General features: G+C 46.8%; 1 protein-coding gene across 1 annotated transcript; it reads right to left on the bottom strand.

Moving 5' to 3' along the window:
* Positions 1-235: 235 nt before the first annotated feature.
* On the bottom strand, positions 236-14,258 carry LOC143975703 (resistin-like beta). The gene is made up of 4 exons (XM_077478198.1): positions 14,028-14,258; positions 12,882-13,079; positions 1,876-1,953; positions 236-589 (listed from the first exon to the last, which is right to left on the bottom strand). The coding sequence occupies exons 2-4, from the start codon at positions 12,997-12,999 to the stop codon at positions 456-458; spliced, it is 330 nt and encodes a 109-aa protein (XP_077334324.1). The 5' UTR covers positions 13,000-13,079; positions 14,028-14,258; the 3' UTR covers positions 236-455.
* Positions 14,259-14,683: the final 425 nt, after the last annotated feature.

Here is a 14,683-nt window from a genome sequence, read left to right on the forward strand (position 1 = left end):
GCTCCATATTTTACCTAACAGATGATAAATATGAATTCAGACTGAGGGCCGTGCAGTGATCTGATAGCTGATTGGTACACACATTTCATCCAGTCAGATACAATGTAATGTGCAGCTTCTGGGTGTGTCCACATACGCCCAGCTAAAACTGAGGAAAACCTGTGATGTCACCCCGACTCCACCCTCCCACTGTTAGGAAGAATAAAAAAGAATCCAAGTTTAGGGCAGAAGAAAATGAAGGACAGTTTCAGGAAAACTTTATTTGCAGCAAAATAAATCACAAACTATAAACTTTTATAATCGGACACTGTAAGCTGTCATATAATAGGTGTGATGTGCAGCTCCGGGCCATGGAGAGCAGAGATATATACCTTCAGTGAAGTTGATTATGATAGAAGAGATTATTTAGCGGTGTCACTCCCATGTCTGAGTGTCCACCCTCTGGTGGTCAGACTCTACTTAGATCCGACCTTGCAGCAGCGGGCCGTTGTCCAGTCCATGGGTTTACACTGACAGTGACAAGTGTTCTGAGACTGGATGTCCCACGAGCCACATCCCATCCCACAGGCACACCCCGTGCAGGCGTAATCTGACAAAATTGAGAAAATATCTGATTATAACTTTTCTACAACCATACATATATATATATACACAGCAATATGCAGAAGTTTGGAGCCCCCGAGGTTTACCCCAAAATGACCTCATATGGAGGCTTTGGGTGAATGTCCAGCACTCCCCTCATCTCATTCATTATGTCTTCTGGGGGGTGATAGCGGTCCTTCTTCTCATATTGGGTGTGAGATCTCTAGGACCTCAGGGGTGGTGTGAGATCTCTAGGACCTCAGGGGTGGTGTGAGATCTCTAGGACCTCGGGGGTGGTGTGAGACCTCTAGGACCTCATGGGTGGTGTGAGATCTCTAGGACCTCATGGGTGGTGTGAGATCTCTAGGACCTCATGGGTGGTGTGAGATCTCTAGGTTCCTCATGGGTGGTGTGAGATTTCTAGCAACTCATGGGTGGTGTGAGATCTCTAGCAACTCATGGGTGGTGTGAGATCTCTAGGACCTCATGGGTGGTGTGAGATCTCTAGGACCTCATGGGTGGTGTGAGATCTCTAGGACCTCATGGGTGGTGTGAGATCTCTAGGACCTCATGGGTGGTGTGAGATCTCTAGGACCTCATGGGTGGTGTGAGATCTCTAGGTTCCTCATGGGTGGTGTGAGATCTCTAGGACCTCATGGGTGGTGTGAGATCTCTAGGTTCCTCATGGGTGGTGTGAGATTTCTAGCAACTCATGGGTGGTGTGAGATCTCTAGCAACTCATGGGTGGTGTGAGATCTCTAGGACCTCATGGGTGGTGTGAGATCTCTAGGACCTCATGGGTGGTGTGAGATCTTTAGGACCTCAGGGGTGGTGTGAGATCTCTAGGACCTCAGAGGTGGTGTGAGATCTCTAGGACCTCAGGGGTGGTGTGAGATCTCTAGGACCTCATGGGTGGTGTGAGATCTCTAGGACTCTCATGGGTGGTGTGAGATCTCTAGGACCTCAGGGGTGGTGTGAGATCTCTAGGACCTCAGAGGTGGTGTGAGATCTCTAGGACCTCAGAGGTGGTGTGAGATCTCTAGGACCTCAGGGGTGGTGTGAGATCTCTAGGACCTCATGGGTGGTGTGAGATCTCTAGGACCTCATGGGTGGTGTGAGATCTCTAGGACCTCAGAGGTGGTATGAGATCTCTAGGACCTCATGGGTGGTGTGAGATCTCTCGGACTCTCATGGATGGTGTGAGATCTCTAGGACCTCAGGGGTGGTCTGCAGTGAAGTATATGTCTCTCTCACACTGATACTGAGCTCTATTCTATTCTTATGGTCATTTACCTGTAGGACAAGTAGCGTATGCTCCTGTATAGTGGGCATCAATGCAGACAATTTTACTGTTTTCCAGGACCTCAGAAGCTGAAAGAAAAGACAGAGATATGAAGAACCTGCAAATGTAAATGGTCAGACAATATGGCTGCCTCCCAATACTATCATTTCCCTTATTGACTATGCAACCAAACATAACCTACCCTTACACACGTTATCTATCAATGCCTAAAAGGTGTTGGATCATCTTGGCTGGACCTTTTTGTGTTTTTACCCTCCAACAGATTTGGATCCTGCTGGGTTTCTCAACAAAATCTCTGTATGACTAGCCAATGCCCGTACTGTGAGTATACGGCTCAGTTTCAGGCCCTGTCCATATGAATAATGGCACACGTCAAGGCTGCTCACCTTTAGCCATGGAGTACTGGGCTAGCACCCCTTCTACACAGGACATACTGTCATTCTGCTGAATCATTGTCACATACAGTTGCCAACGGATGACCTACTGAAATATATACTTTATAATCAACCCCAAATTAGCATGTCCTTCTTTACTGAAGGATTTCCAAATCGTTGGGTGTTTCAGCAATTTTAAGGTCAATTCTGCAAAAGTCTATTGCACTTGACATCTCGAGTTCAACTAGAAGAACACCAACATCTCCAAACTACTTTTCCCCTTCAGTTGGGCTCTTTAGCCATTAGGTATCTCGGGGTTCACATTCCCACTAATCTTGAAACACTTCTGGTTTGGCCACATGGCCCCTTTCAAGATGGAAAATCCATGGAATATCATTGTCTCTTGTATACTCTACATCTTTCAAGCTATGCCATTTCTGCTCCATAAAAGTTTCTTCCTATATTGTAAAACCACAGTACTGAAATATATCTGGGCTTACTTATGACACCCCCCCCCACTCCCACTCCCAGTTGTGATATAATATCTTTGCCGGGTAAAAGTCTACTGGTGGTGTTTGGACTCCCTCACACGAAATCCGTGAATGGATACATCATTGCAAGGACAAGTTATGGCTCACAATTGATAACCATTTATCACTGATCACTGACTTCTCTTCTTTGGAAATCACCCCAAGAGCTCCCCCAACTTTTCACTTGTACCATTGGGATTTCTCCTCTCCTAAAGGCATGGGACACCTTTTTTAAACTTCAATATTCGTACCCATATGTAAGACCATTCACTCTTAGCCCCTGTACACACGGGTTCGGAGATTTTGCCAGCCAAATCCGTCGGATTTAGTCCGTCGGATCTTGTCGGAAACTGTTGCATACACACGGTCGGACAAAGTTGGCGAAAAATCTGATCTTTCAGAACGTGATGACGTAATTTAGTTACGATGGGACTACATTCAGGCTAGTAGCCAATAGCTTTGATGTAGGAATTTGATCTGAGCATGCGTGGCACTTGGTCCGATCAAAATGCTCTACACATGATCGGATTAGGTCCGACCGGCCCAGTTGGTCGGGAAATATTTCCAACATGTTGGAAAATTGGGTCAGACGGAGATTCGGACGGAATCAGTCCGATGCATACCACACACAGTCGTATTATCCGATGACACGGTCCAATAGGACACATTCCGACGGATTCTCCGACCGTGTGTACAAGGCTTTATCCTGGGCAATCCCAAGTTCTCACCAGGTCTCAATCCTGCTTTCTTAAATGGACATGTACAAGTCTCTACCCAATCTCTAGAGCCACTCACCACAATAAATGTCCATCTTTTATACTATCACATCCAACTACAATTCACCCCTTGATGTTGGCTCCAGTACTTTCAACTGCATGGTTTTGTTACCCAACTTAAGTAAAGTTTAAACCTCTAGAGCAGATTTTCATAACTTTTTCAAAGCAGAAGAACCCTTGAAATAACTTTCTGGTGTTAAGGGACCCCTACTAAAAATGACTACATCTACAACTCATGATAGTGTGATGGTTAGTGGGAAGAATGTTCCTTGCTTTTATGGTCATTGGGAAGAATTCCCCCGTTACAGAGAGCTAAAAAGATCAATGGAGTCAGTGGGAACTTATCTGAAAGGCAGATATTGCTCATGGAACCCAGAGAAGCTACTCGAGGAAACCTGGTTGTGAAACCTGCGCTAGGGACTCATTTTGAATAGAGCACACACTGCTTTAGCACCTTATAACAGAACTATACAACATTCTATTACACAACTTCTACTCCCCTATCCTATACTAACTCTTAGGCCGCGTACACACGGGCGGATTGTCTGCCCAACTTAGTCCGCTGAACCGTGTTTCAGCGGACAATCCGCTCGTGTGTGGGCTTCAGCGGACTTTTTCAGCGGACAATCTGACGGACTTAGTCTTTCGGAATTTCCGTAATTTTGTCCGTCCAAACTTGGTTTTGTCCATCCAAACTTGGTTTCAGCGGACAGTCCGCTCGTGTGTAAGCAAGTTGGACGGACTAAGTATGGCGCATGCTCAGAAAGGATTTACACGGCCGAAGGTTGCATTGCAGTGTATTGGACGTCGTTTTTCTAGTCCCGTCGTACGTGCTGTACATGTCATCGCGCAAGTTTTCAGCGGGCTGTCTGTTCATCGTGTGTGGTCAAGTCCGTTCATTCAAAATTTGGACGGACTGTCTGTCGGATTGTCTGACGAACTTAGTTGGGCAGACAATCCGCCCGTGTGTACGCAGCCTTAGAATGGGAAAAATAAATGAGCCATCTGTTTCAGGAGCACAACATATTCAAGACTTTTACTCTCACCCGTAAGACCAGTATCACCAGCCCGGTACAAGAACATAACTACAGACACAACTACAGTATAAAATTCAGACACATTGGTAACATTGCTGTTATAACTTAAATACATTTTCCCTAACCACATCTGATTACTGTTGGAGAATGGAGATGTAATATGACAGTAGGGACAATGCTTTACATATAGTGGCAACACCCTTTAATCTATCATTTCTGGACCAAAATCATCAATATTGATAGGCAAGCCACTAGCTCTGACATCCCCATATTTCTTCCCCCTCTATCTGTTCTCATGGGGTCTATCTCTAAAGCCAAATATGACTTCTCACATTCTTCCTGTAGACAGCACAAGCTGTGGTCCTCCACTATTTGAAATCCACCCAATCCCTGACTATCTCCGAGATACTCTTCTAATATGGCTACACGGGGTGTCTGGGTAGTTTCTTTGGGTTCTACTCAAATTATGGCCACTTAACTACACCTCTATGCAGTTGGGGTCATCAATTTTCCCTGTTTGTACTCCCTCACTCTTTGCTCTGACTTTCCTGTCTTCCCCTATCATTTTCTATATTTCCCATAAACCACTTTGAGCTATCCACCCTACAGATCACATCTCTCAATCACATCGAGGGTCTCTGTTTCTTACTGACTAAGAAACTTTTACCATTTAAAAAAAGATGAAAACAAATGTAATTCTTTCAAGTTATGTGGTATATAGTTTTGTTTAAGAATACATCTGAGAACATTCTGTTGAAGCTCTGAGGGGTCTATAGATCAGTGCTTTCACACAAAATTCCCATATTTTTTCTGATGAGGTCTTGGATGAACGTTGTGTGAATCTTGGATACAAACTGATAAATATCACCAAAGGATAGCTAAAATTTCTACAAGAGAAGCAGCCCCCTCATTTTCCAGCATAGGCTACCATGGGCTCATGCATATGCATCTATTGGGAATGACCAAAAATCAAACATTTCTGGATCGGTGTCTACCAAATCATTGGCTCAGTCATGGGTAGAGGCAATCAGGAAAACCCCCTGGGAAGCCCTCCTGAACTAAATCCTTAAGACTTTATTTTGCAGCAGCCAAACAAACCCTAGCAAAAGCATGAAAGCTGGCTATGTCAGCTGTTTTATAGGTCAAATTGAAAATATTTTGGTACTCAGCTAAAAACTGTCATCAATATTAAGTGACTCCATGTAAAAATTCCAAAAAGTTTGGACATGATGGGTCTCCTCTATATGCCTCCAGACCTTTGCAGGATATTTATACCACCTAGCTTGTTGAAAACAATATGACTGCAGATTTTGGTTCCCCTGGGCCCTTCCTCTCTTTGCCTTACCTTCTTTAGTCCCACGTTTTCCTTCTCCCCCTACCCCCTTTTATACAGTATCTACTACTAGTGATGGACGAACGTTTCGCCCGGCGGTCGTTTCGCGGCGAATTTCCGACTTTCGCCGTCCGCGGGTTCGAACGCCTTTTTCCGTCGTTCGCCCCGGCGGACTTACGTGTTTAATGTATACAAGAACTTTAACCTTTCGTGACACGTTTATCATGTGTTACAGGACAACCAATTGAGACATGACAGCTCATGGACACTTGGACATTCCCCCTAACCTATAAATACACCCGATCCGGTGGCCATTTTACATTCTTTCTTCTGTCACTGTAGGGAAAGGATCCTGTGTGGAGTAGGGACAGAGAAAACGCTAGCTATTTGGTACACAAAAGTTCTTTTCAGGACTGGTATAGGTGTTAGGTCAGCAGCCTGAGTTTCTTTTGTCAGTTTAGATAAAGGGACAGAGCGCTGTATGCTGCTATTTTAGGGACAGCTCAGCCAGATTAGTCTTTCTTCATCATCATCATCATCATCATCATTAGCTGTTACTATCAGGTCCACAAAAGAGCTGTTCCAGCTAATCGTTCCAGCCTACTCTTTTTTGCCAATTTGTATAGGGACAGGCAGGAAGCAGTGTGTCAGGCAGTGAGGATAATTTTAAAGACTTGCTGTTACTATTAGTTCCACAAAGGTTCTTTTCAGGACTGGTATCAGTGGTACGGTAATAGGCTTGTACACGTATAATATTCTTTCTTCCAAATATAGAAAGAATATTATACTTGACTGCTGCCCTTCTGCTGCAGTCTGCTAATCATTCACAACTCACTTGTTCCACAAAGCTCTTTATCAGGACTGGTAACTTGGTCTGTCTAGGGTGCTACGGTACATAGGCTTGGGTGCGGTACAGTCTGCTGTTCTGTAAGGACCGCTATCGGTCCACAATACATAGGGTTGCCGTGCACTACTGCTGACCGCTGCCCTATACTGCAGCAGTCCTTCAGCGGTATAGGGACTGACGCACAGTCTGCTAAACACTAATACACAACCTGCTTGGTCCACAAAAGTTCTTATAAGGACTGGTAACTTGGTATAGGGTGCTACGGTACATAGGCCTGAGTGCGTTACAGTCTGCTGTTCTGTAAGGACCGCTATCGGTCCACAATACATAGGGTTGACGTGCACTACTGCTGACCGCTGCCCTATACTGCAGCAGTCCTTCAGCGGTATAGGGACTGACGCACAGTCTGCTAAACACTAACACACAACCTGCTTGGTCCACAAAAGTTCTTATAAGGACTGGTAACTTGGTATAGGGTGCTACGGTACATAGGCCTGAGTGCAGTACAGTCTGCTGTTCTGTAAGGACCGCTATCGGTCCACAATACATAGGGTTGCCGTGCACTACTGCTGACCGCTGCCCTATACTGCAGCAGTCCTTCATTGGTATAGGGACTGACGTACAGTCTGCTAATCACTAACACACAACCTGCTTGGTCCACAAAAGTTCTTATAAGGACTGGTAACTTGGTATAGGGTGCCACGGTACATAGGCCTGAGTGCGTTACAGTCTGCTGTTCTGTAAGGACCGCTATCGGTCCACAATACATAGGGTTGCCGTGCACTACTGCTGACCGCTGCCCTATACTGCAGCAGTCCTTCAGCGGTATAGGGACTGACGCACAGTCTGCTAAACACTAACACACAACCTGCTTGGTCCACAAAAGTTCTTATAAGGACTGGTAACTTGGTATAGGGTGCTACGGTACATAGGCCTGAGTGCAGTACAGTCTGCTGTTCTGTAAGGACCGCTATCGGTCCACAATACATAGGGTTGCCGTGCACTACTGCTGACCGCTGCCCTATACTGCAGCAGTCCTTCATTGGTATAGGGACTGACGTACAGTCTGCTAATCACTAACACACAACCTGCTTGGTCCACAAAAGTTCTTATAAGGACTGGTAACTTGGTATAGGGTGCTACGGTACATAGGCCTGAGTGCGTTACAGTCTGCTGTTCTGTAAGGACCGCTATCGGTCCACAATACATAGGGTTGCCGTGCACTACTGCTGACCGCTGCCCTATACTGCAGCAGTCCTTCAGCGGTATAGGGACTGACGCACAGTCTGCTAAACACTAACACACAACCTGCTTGGTCCACAAAAGTTCTTATAAGGACTGGTAACTTGGTATAGGGTGCTACGGTACATAGGCCTGAGTGCAGTACAGTCTGCTGTTCTGTAAGGACTGCTATCGGTCCACAATACATAGGGTTGCCGTGCACTACTGCTGACCGCTGCCCTATACTGCAGCAGTCCTTCAGCGGTATAGGGACTGACGCACAGTCTGCTAAACACTAATACACAACCTGCTTGGTCCACAAAAGTTCTTATAAGGACTGGTAACTTGGTATAGGGTGCTACGGTACATAGGCCTGAGTGCAGTACAGTCTGCTGTTCTGTAAGGACCGCTATCGGTCCACAATACATAGGGTTGCCGTGCACTACTGCTGACCGCTGCCCTATACTGCAGCAGTCCTTCAGCGGTATAGGGACTGACGTACAGTCTGCTAATCACTAACACACAACCTGCTTGGTCCACAAAAGTTCTTATAAGGACTGGTAACTTGGTATAGGGTGCTACGGTACATAGGCCTGAGTGCGTTACAGTCTGCTGTTCTGTAAGGACCGCTATCGGTCCACAATACATAGGGTTGCCGTGCACTACTGCTGACCGCTGCCCTATACTGCAGCAGTCCTTCAGCGGTATAGGGACTGACGCACAGTCTGCTAAACACTAACACACAACCTGCTTGGTCCACAAAAGTTTTTATAAGGACTGGTAACTTGGTATAGGGTGCTACGGTACATAGGCCTGAGTGCAGTACAGTCTGCTGTTCTGTAAGGACCGCTATCGGTCCACAATACATAGGGTTGACGTGCACTACTGCTGACCGCTGCCCTATACTGCAGCAGTCCTTCAGCGGTATAGGGACTAAGAGTTTTGTCACAGGGTGATTTAAAAAATGACAGGCAGAGGAAGAGGCAGGCCCTTCCGCAGGGGTGGTAGGGGTAGGGCAGGAGCAACAGCCTTGAGCCAAAGTGGGAAGTTGCAGAAGGTGCGTTCAATTACTTTAAAGGACGCACCAGACTTGGTTGAGTGGCTCACTCAGCCTTATTCTTCTGCACCCTCCTCATCCTCTCGATCTGCACCCTCTTCTTCACTCTCTGCTATGTGCACCCCCAAAGACACTACCACCAACAACACCACCACCACCACATACCTTCCGCTTGAGTGCAAATGGGGGCCTTCATGCTCCAGTGTTTTAATAGGGACCCCCGTATAAAAAGCATGAGGGTCAAGGACCAGTACTGGGTGGCAACGTACTTAGATCCCCGGTACAAACACAAAATGGCGGAAATGTTACCGCCGTCGCAGAGGGCTGTCAGAATGCAGCACTTCCAGGCCTTGCTTCGAGAAATGCTGCATTCTGCTTTTGCGTGCGCTGGCAGAGGAGCAATTCCCACTCCCAGAGAAGGATTTGCGGGTACCAATCCAACAGCGCCTGCAAGAAGAGGCCGGTTTGAAGATGTGTTGGTGACTTCGGATATGAGGTCATTCTTTCAGCCGACCCATCGACAGGTGTCATCCGGATCCAGCATCAGGGAACGCCTAGACCGTCAGGTGTCCGACTACATTGGGTTAACGGCCGATGTGGACGCTCTGAGGAGTGATGAACCCCTAGACTACTGGGTGGGCAGGCTTGACCTCTGGCCAGAGCTTGCCCAATTTGCAATCGAACTGTTGGCTTGCCCCTCATCCAGTGTCCTGTCCGAAAGGACGTTCAGCGCAGCAGGGGGGATTGTGACCGATAAGCGTACTCGCCTAGCTCACGACAGTGTTAACTACCTCACATTTCTAAAAATGAATGAGGCATGGATCTCGGAGGAATTCAACACATGTGATCAGTAGACCATGTATATGTCTATAAACAATTTTTGGAATCAAGCACACAGACCTTCTTAATTCATTTGGCTCACTTCCCTGACCCAAAAAAGCACACCGTACTATATGCCCCTACCCTCCTCTTTGAAGAGGTTGAGCGGTGTCATATTTCTACTGGGGCTGCTTATTATGAGGGGTTCCCACCATCCCTGTGCTGTGCTGACTTCCTCCTGGGTGTTCTTATTATGAGGGGCTCCCACCATCCCTGTGCTGTGCTGACTTCCTCCTGGGGGTTCTTATTATGAGGGGATCACACCATCCCTGTGCTGTGCTGACTTCCTCCTGGGGCTGCTTACGGTGCTGCTGTCAGCGCTGTATGTCACGGAGCTGCTGTCAGCGCTGTATGTCACGGAGCTGCTGTCAGCGCTGTATGTCACGGAGCTGCTGTCAGCGCTGTATGTCACGGAGCTGCTGTCAGCGCTGTATGTCACGGAGCTGCTGTCAGCGCTGTATGTCACGGAGCTGCTGTCAGCGCTGTATGTCACGGAGCTGCTGTCAGCGCTGTATGTCACGGAGCTGCTGTCAGCGCTGTATGTCACGGTGCTGCTGTCAGCGCTGTATGTCACGGAGCTGCTGTCAGCGCTGTATGTCACGGAGCTGCTGTCAGTGCTGTATGTCACGGAGCTGCTGTCAGCGCTGTATGTCACGGAGCTGCTGTCAGCGCTGTATGTCACGGAGCTGCTGTCAGCGCTGTATGTCACGGTGCTGCTGTCAGCGCTGTATGTCACGGAGCTGCTGTCAGCGCTGTATGTCACGGAGCTGCTGTCAGTGCTGTATGTCACGGAGCTGCTGTCAGCGCTGTATGTCACGGAGCTGCTGTCAGCGCTGTATGTCACGGAGCTGCTGTCAGCGCTGTATGTCACGGTGCTGCTGTCAGCGCTGTATGTCACGGAGCTGCTGTCAGCGCTGTATGTCACGGAGCTGCTGTCAGCGCTGTATGTCACGGAGCTGCTGTCAGCGCTGTATGTCACGGAGCTGCTGTCAGCGCTGTATGTCACGGAGCTGCTGTCAGCGCTGTATGTCACGGTGCTGATGTCAGTGCTCTGTATTACGGTGCTGCTGTCAGTGCTCTGTATCTCCTGCACCCTCTTGTTTGCCTACCCTGGTCCCTGACCTTCCCTCTCCTCCATTGCCTTCATTAGCTCCATAGTCCTGAATTGTCAGAACAATTTCCCAAATAAAAAAAAAATGCTTGTAGTTATCGATCCCAAATTCACCTCATACATGTATTATGCTATTGTCCAGGTGGTGGGACTACGTGCTACCCCCTAATAATTACCCCGTGGCCGCAAATTCGACCTAAAGGTTTGCGAAATTCGCCTCCCATTGAAGTCAATGGAGCCCGCGGCGAACGGTCGTTTTCGCGAACGTTTGTGTCCGTTCGCGTTTCGCGTTCGCGAAACGTCCCGTCGGAAGTTCGTCCATCACTATCTACTACTATTCTTGCTCTCCTACATGTTTTACCTTCACCCTTCTGTTCTCTTTGTAGCACCATGCCCCAGTTAAGTTAAATCTCGTTTTTGGCTCCGCTGTACTCAGTGGAGTAGTAATCTGTTTTTTTGGTCAGGTCCGGTTTCACTAAGCTTGATGGTCGACCTCTCCTGTGAGCTTCTGGAAGAAGCTTCCAGAAGATAGAGTAGAAGGATCAACCACTGAGTTATGAATATTTAGCAGACCTCAGCCAAACCCTGGGAATGGGAACCCAGAAGGTAGCTGGAGAGATGATAAATGTGTTAGACACTTGTTCAGGGGGTCTTCTTCTCCTTGGGTTGCTGCCCCTGTGAGGCAGCTGTGCATGTTCTCAGAAGACTTTCTCCTGGGTCTCAACATGTGCCTAGCTGGGGGCCTGAAGGAGATGTGATTAAAGGGACATTTGTTGTAAGGTATCACCTATGGAGGCTGGTCTGGGGAAAGATCATTTTCTCTCTCACTGAAAAGTGGGAGTTGGAATGGGCCACAGCTTTGCTAGGACATTGTGAGTAAGACCTTGATTTGGTTCCCAGGTGTGCCTGTGCTCAGGGAAATACGTGCCAGACATTTCTGTAAGGACTGGGACTTCTAACATCGGGTCCTAGATTACCTGGCCCATTCTCTTTTACCCCCAACAAAGTCCACTACCAGAGGATTCAGCCTGGAATGTGTCCTCCTGATATTTGCTGCTAACATTTTGGAGTATCCTGCACCCTATATCCCTTTCCCTTATTAAAGATCTGCAATAAATCCACAAAAACACGTCCCCTAGACTGTGCCTGTGTTTGTCGATGTGCTTGGAACTGTGTCTGGAGCTAGCAGCCTCTGTACCATTGTGGGAGAACCTATTTTCAGCAGCCCCTTCCGGGGGGACACTATATCTACAATTGTTCCACCAGTCTTCCTCCAGGCACTGATGTTTAACACCCAACTCAATTTATGAGCGCTACATTCAGCTGTCCAACCAATGGAAGTTCACCACCACTGGTTCTACAAGCAACCTCAAAAGTCCTTTCTTGCACTCAGCCTTGTAACCGCCCATTATTCTGGTTGGAATTTCTATTTTATTGAAGAATGTAGGTGCTCTTGTATTGTATTTTAGTACTTTTAAAATCAATAAAAACTTATTGTAAAAGAAAGTTGATCAATAAACCTCTAAGTGATGTAAAAGGATACCTCTGCCTTGTGGGCTCTACCTTCCTCCTAGACCAGTGATGGCAGAACCTTGGCACCCCAGATGTTTTGGAACTACATTTCCGATGATGCTCAGCTACACTTCTGGGTGCATGACCATCATGGGAAATGTAGTTCCAAAACATCTGGAGTGCCAAGGTTCACCATCACTGTCCTAGACAGTATTTTACCAGACGAAAGCCGGGTCTGTCCCAACAAGGTGTAGTAAGCAGATGCATAGCAGATTAAAAAAATGCGTTATCATGAAGAAGTTAAAAGCAGATGACCTACCCATAGATTTCATGAGGTTTGTGAGGGAGACGACATCTCTCAGACAACTTTGTCCAGCGCAGGTTTTGGTGTCTGCCGTGACCACCGACAGGAAAAATAAACAAAACAGAAGCTTCATCTTCCAGAGTCCAGGAACCCCCGAGAGGGATTGAGAATGTGCGGAGAATGGGATGATATATCTCCACAAATAACGATCCTCTATACAAACACAGCCAACAAATATCTGGCATTAATAACAGTTCACATCCATCTATACCAGGATTACGGGTTATAAGAACACTTTTACTTTTTTTACTGCTACATTTTTCCTACTCCATCCCCAACGTGGAGAAGTTTCACCAGGAACTTGAAGCACCAGTTATGGTGAAACGCTCCTTCTTTGGCTTCCTCCATTGAAAATAATTGATGTCACCAACTTTATGGTGGAGCAAAAGGATTGAGCCTGGAGCAGCTTTATAAATGGAGTTTTATACCAGCAGAATACATCTAAGCCTTGTACACACGGTCGGAGATTCCGACAACCAAATCCGTCGGATTCTGTCCGTCGGATTTTGTCCGACAGCTTTTGTCCGAAACTGTTGCATACACACGGTCGGACAAAGTTGTCGGAAAATCCGACGTGATGACGTTATTTCGTTACGACGGGACTACGTTCAGGCTAGTAGCCAATATCTTCGGTGTAGGAATTTGATCTGGGCATGCGTGGCACTTTGTCCGATCGGAATTCTCTATACATGATCGGAGTATGTCCGATCGGAGCATTTTGTCGGAAAATTTTACCAACAAGTTAGAAAACTTGGTCCGTCGGATACTCCAATGGAAACAGTCCAATGGAGACCACACACAGTCAGAATATCCAACGAAACGGTCCGATCGGACACATTCCGTCTGAATCTCCGACCGTGTGTACAAGGGCTAAGAAGATTACAAAGGAGGAATTTGTCTTGTCTCAGGTCTTTGTTGATGTCTCAGGTATAGGTAGTGTTAAGACTTCCAATAAGCGAATAATAATAAGTGACCATGCTCCACTCCTTTAGTAAACCCAACTTGAGCTCTATATATGGTGCTGTAACCCAGTAACTCATCATTATCCCAGTGATATAAAGATTGAGGACTGCACCTTCAACCCCGTCCCATTACACTTACCTGATGGATATGAGAGAACTTCTACATGACCTTGAATGTAAGAGGACACGTATATATCTTATGGGAACCGACCTTCCTCCAATCACAGCCTGTTATTGGGAGTTGTCTTCCCAATGAATCCTTCCCCTGCTGGAGTCCAGCCACCTCTCTTGCATGGAGGTGGATGGGATGGGTGTTCCCCAAGAGGTCATCTCCCTTTTGTAAGCCCACAGGACCGACATGCCAAGATTTCACATAAACAGGAGGGTGCAAATCATGGTGGGGGTGCAGCCAAAAAAAAAAGAAAATATAGAAATACAGTTAATAAAGAAATGTCCAGTAATTCTGCTTGGGGAGGAAGGGATTTTTTTTTAAAAAAAAATCCCCTTTTGGGAGTTAGATTCAGATTTTCTGGCCATTGTTTAGGCTAATAGGCAAGTGGTTGCCAAACAGATAAAATGGGGGAGCTGAGCGCCGCCCTGGGGACATGTACCAAAGCAAAACTATGTTTTAAAACATTTTGTTTGGCCGGGGCCCGGGAGCAGTGTTTTTAGTAATGCTTGAAGTCAAATATTAAAAATTCCATTAAATAACATGTCTGGGGGTTACCCCCGCCCCTGTCTGTGAAGTGGCTCATCTGTACAATGTATACAACCTACAACAACACACAAAAATCA

This window comes from Lithobates pipiens, unplaced genomic scaffold, assembly GCF_037356315.1.
Source record: "Lithobates pipiens isolate NorthernLeopardFrog02 unplaced genomic scaffold, aLitPip1_a1.2 Scaffold_13, whole genome shotgun sequence".
Taxonomy (NCBI): domain Eukaryota; kingdom Metazoa; phylum Chordata; class Amphibia; order Anura; family Ranidae; genus Lithobates; species Lithobates pipiens.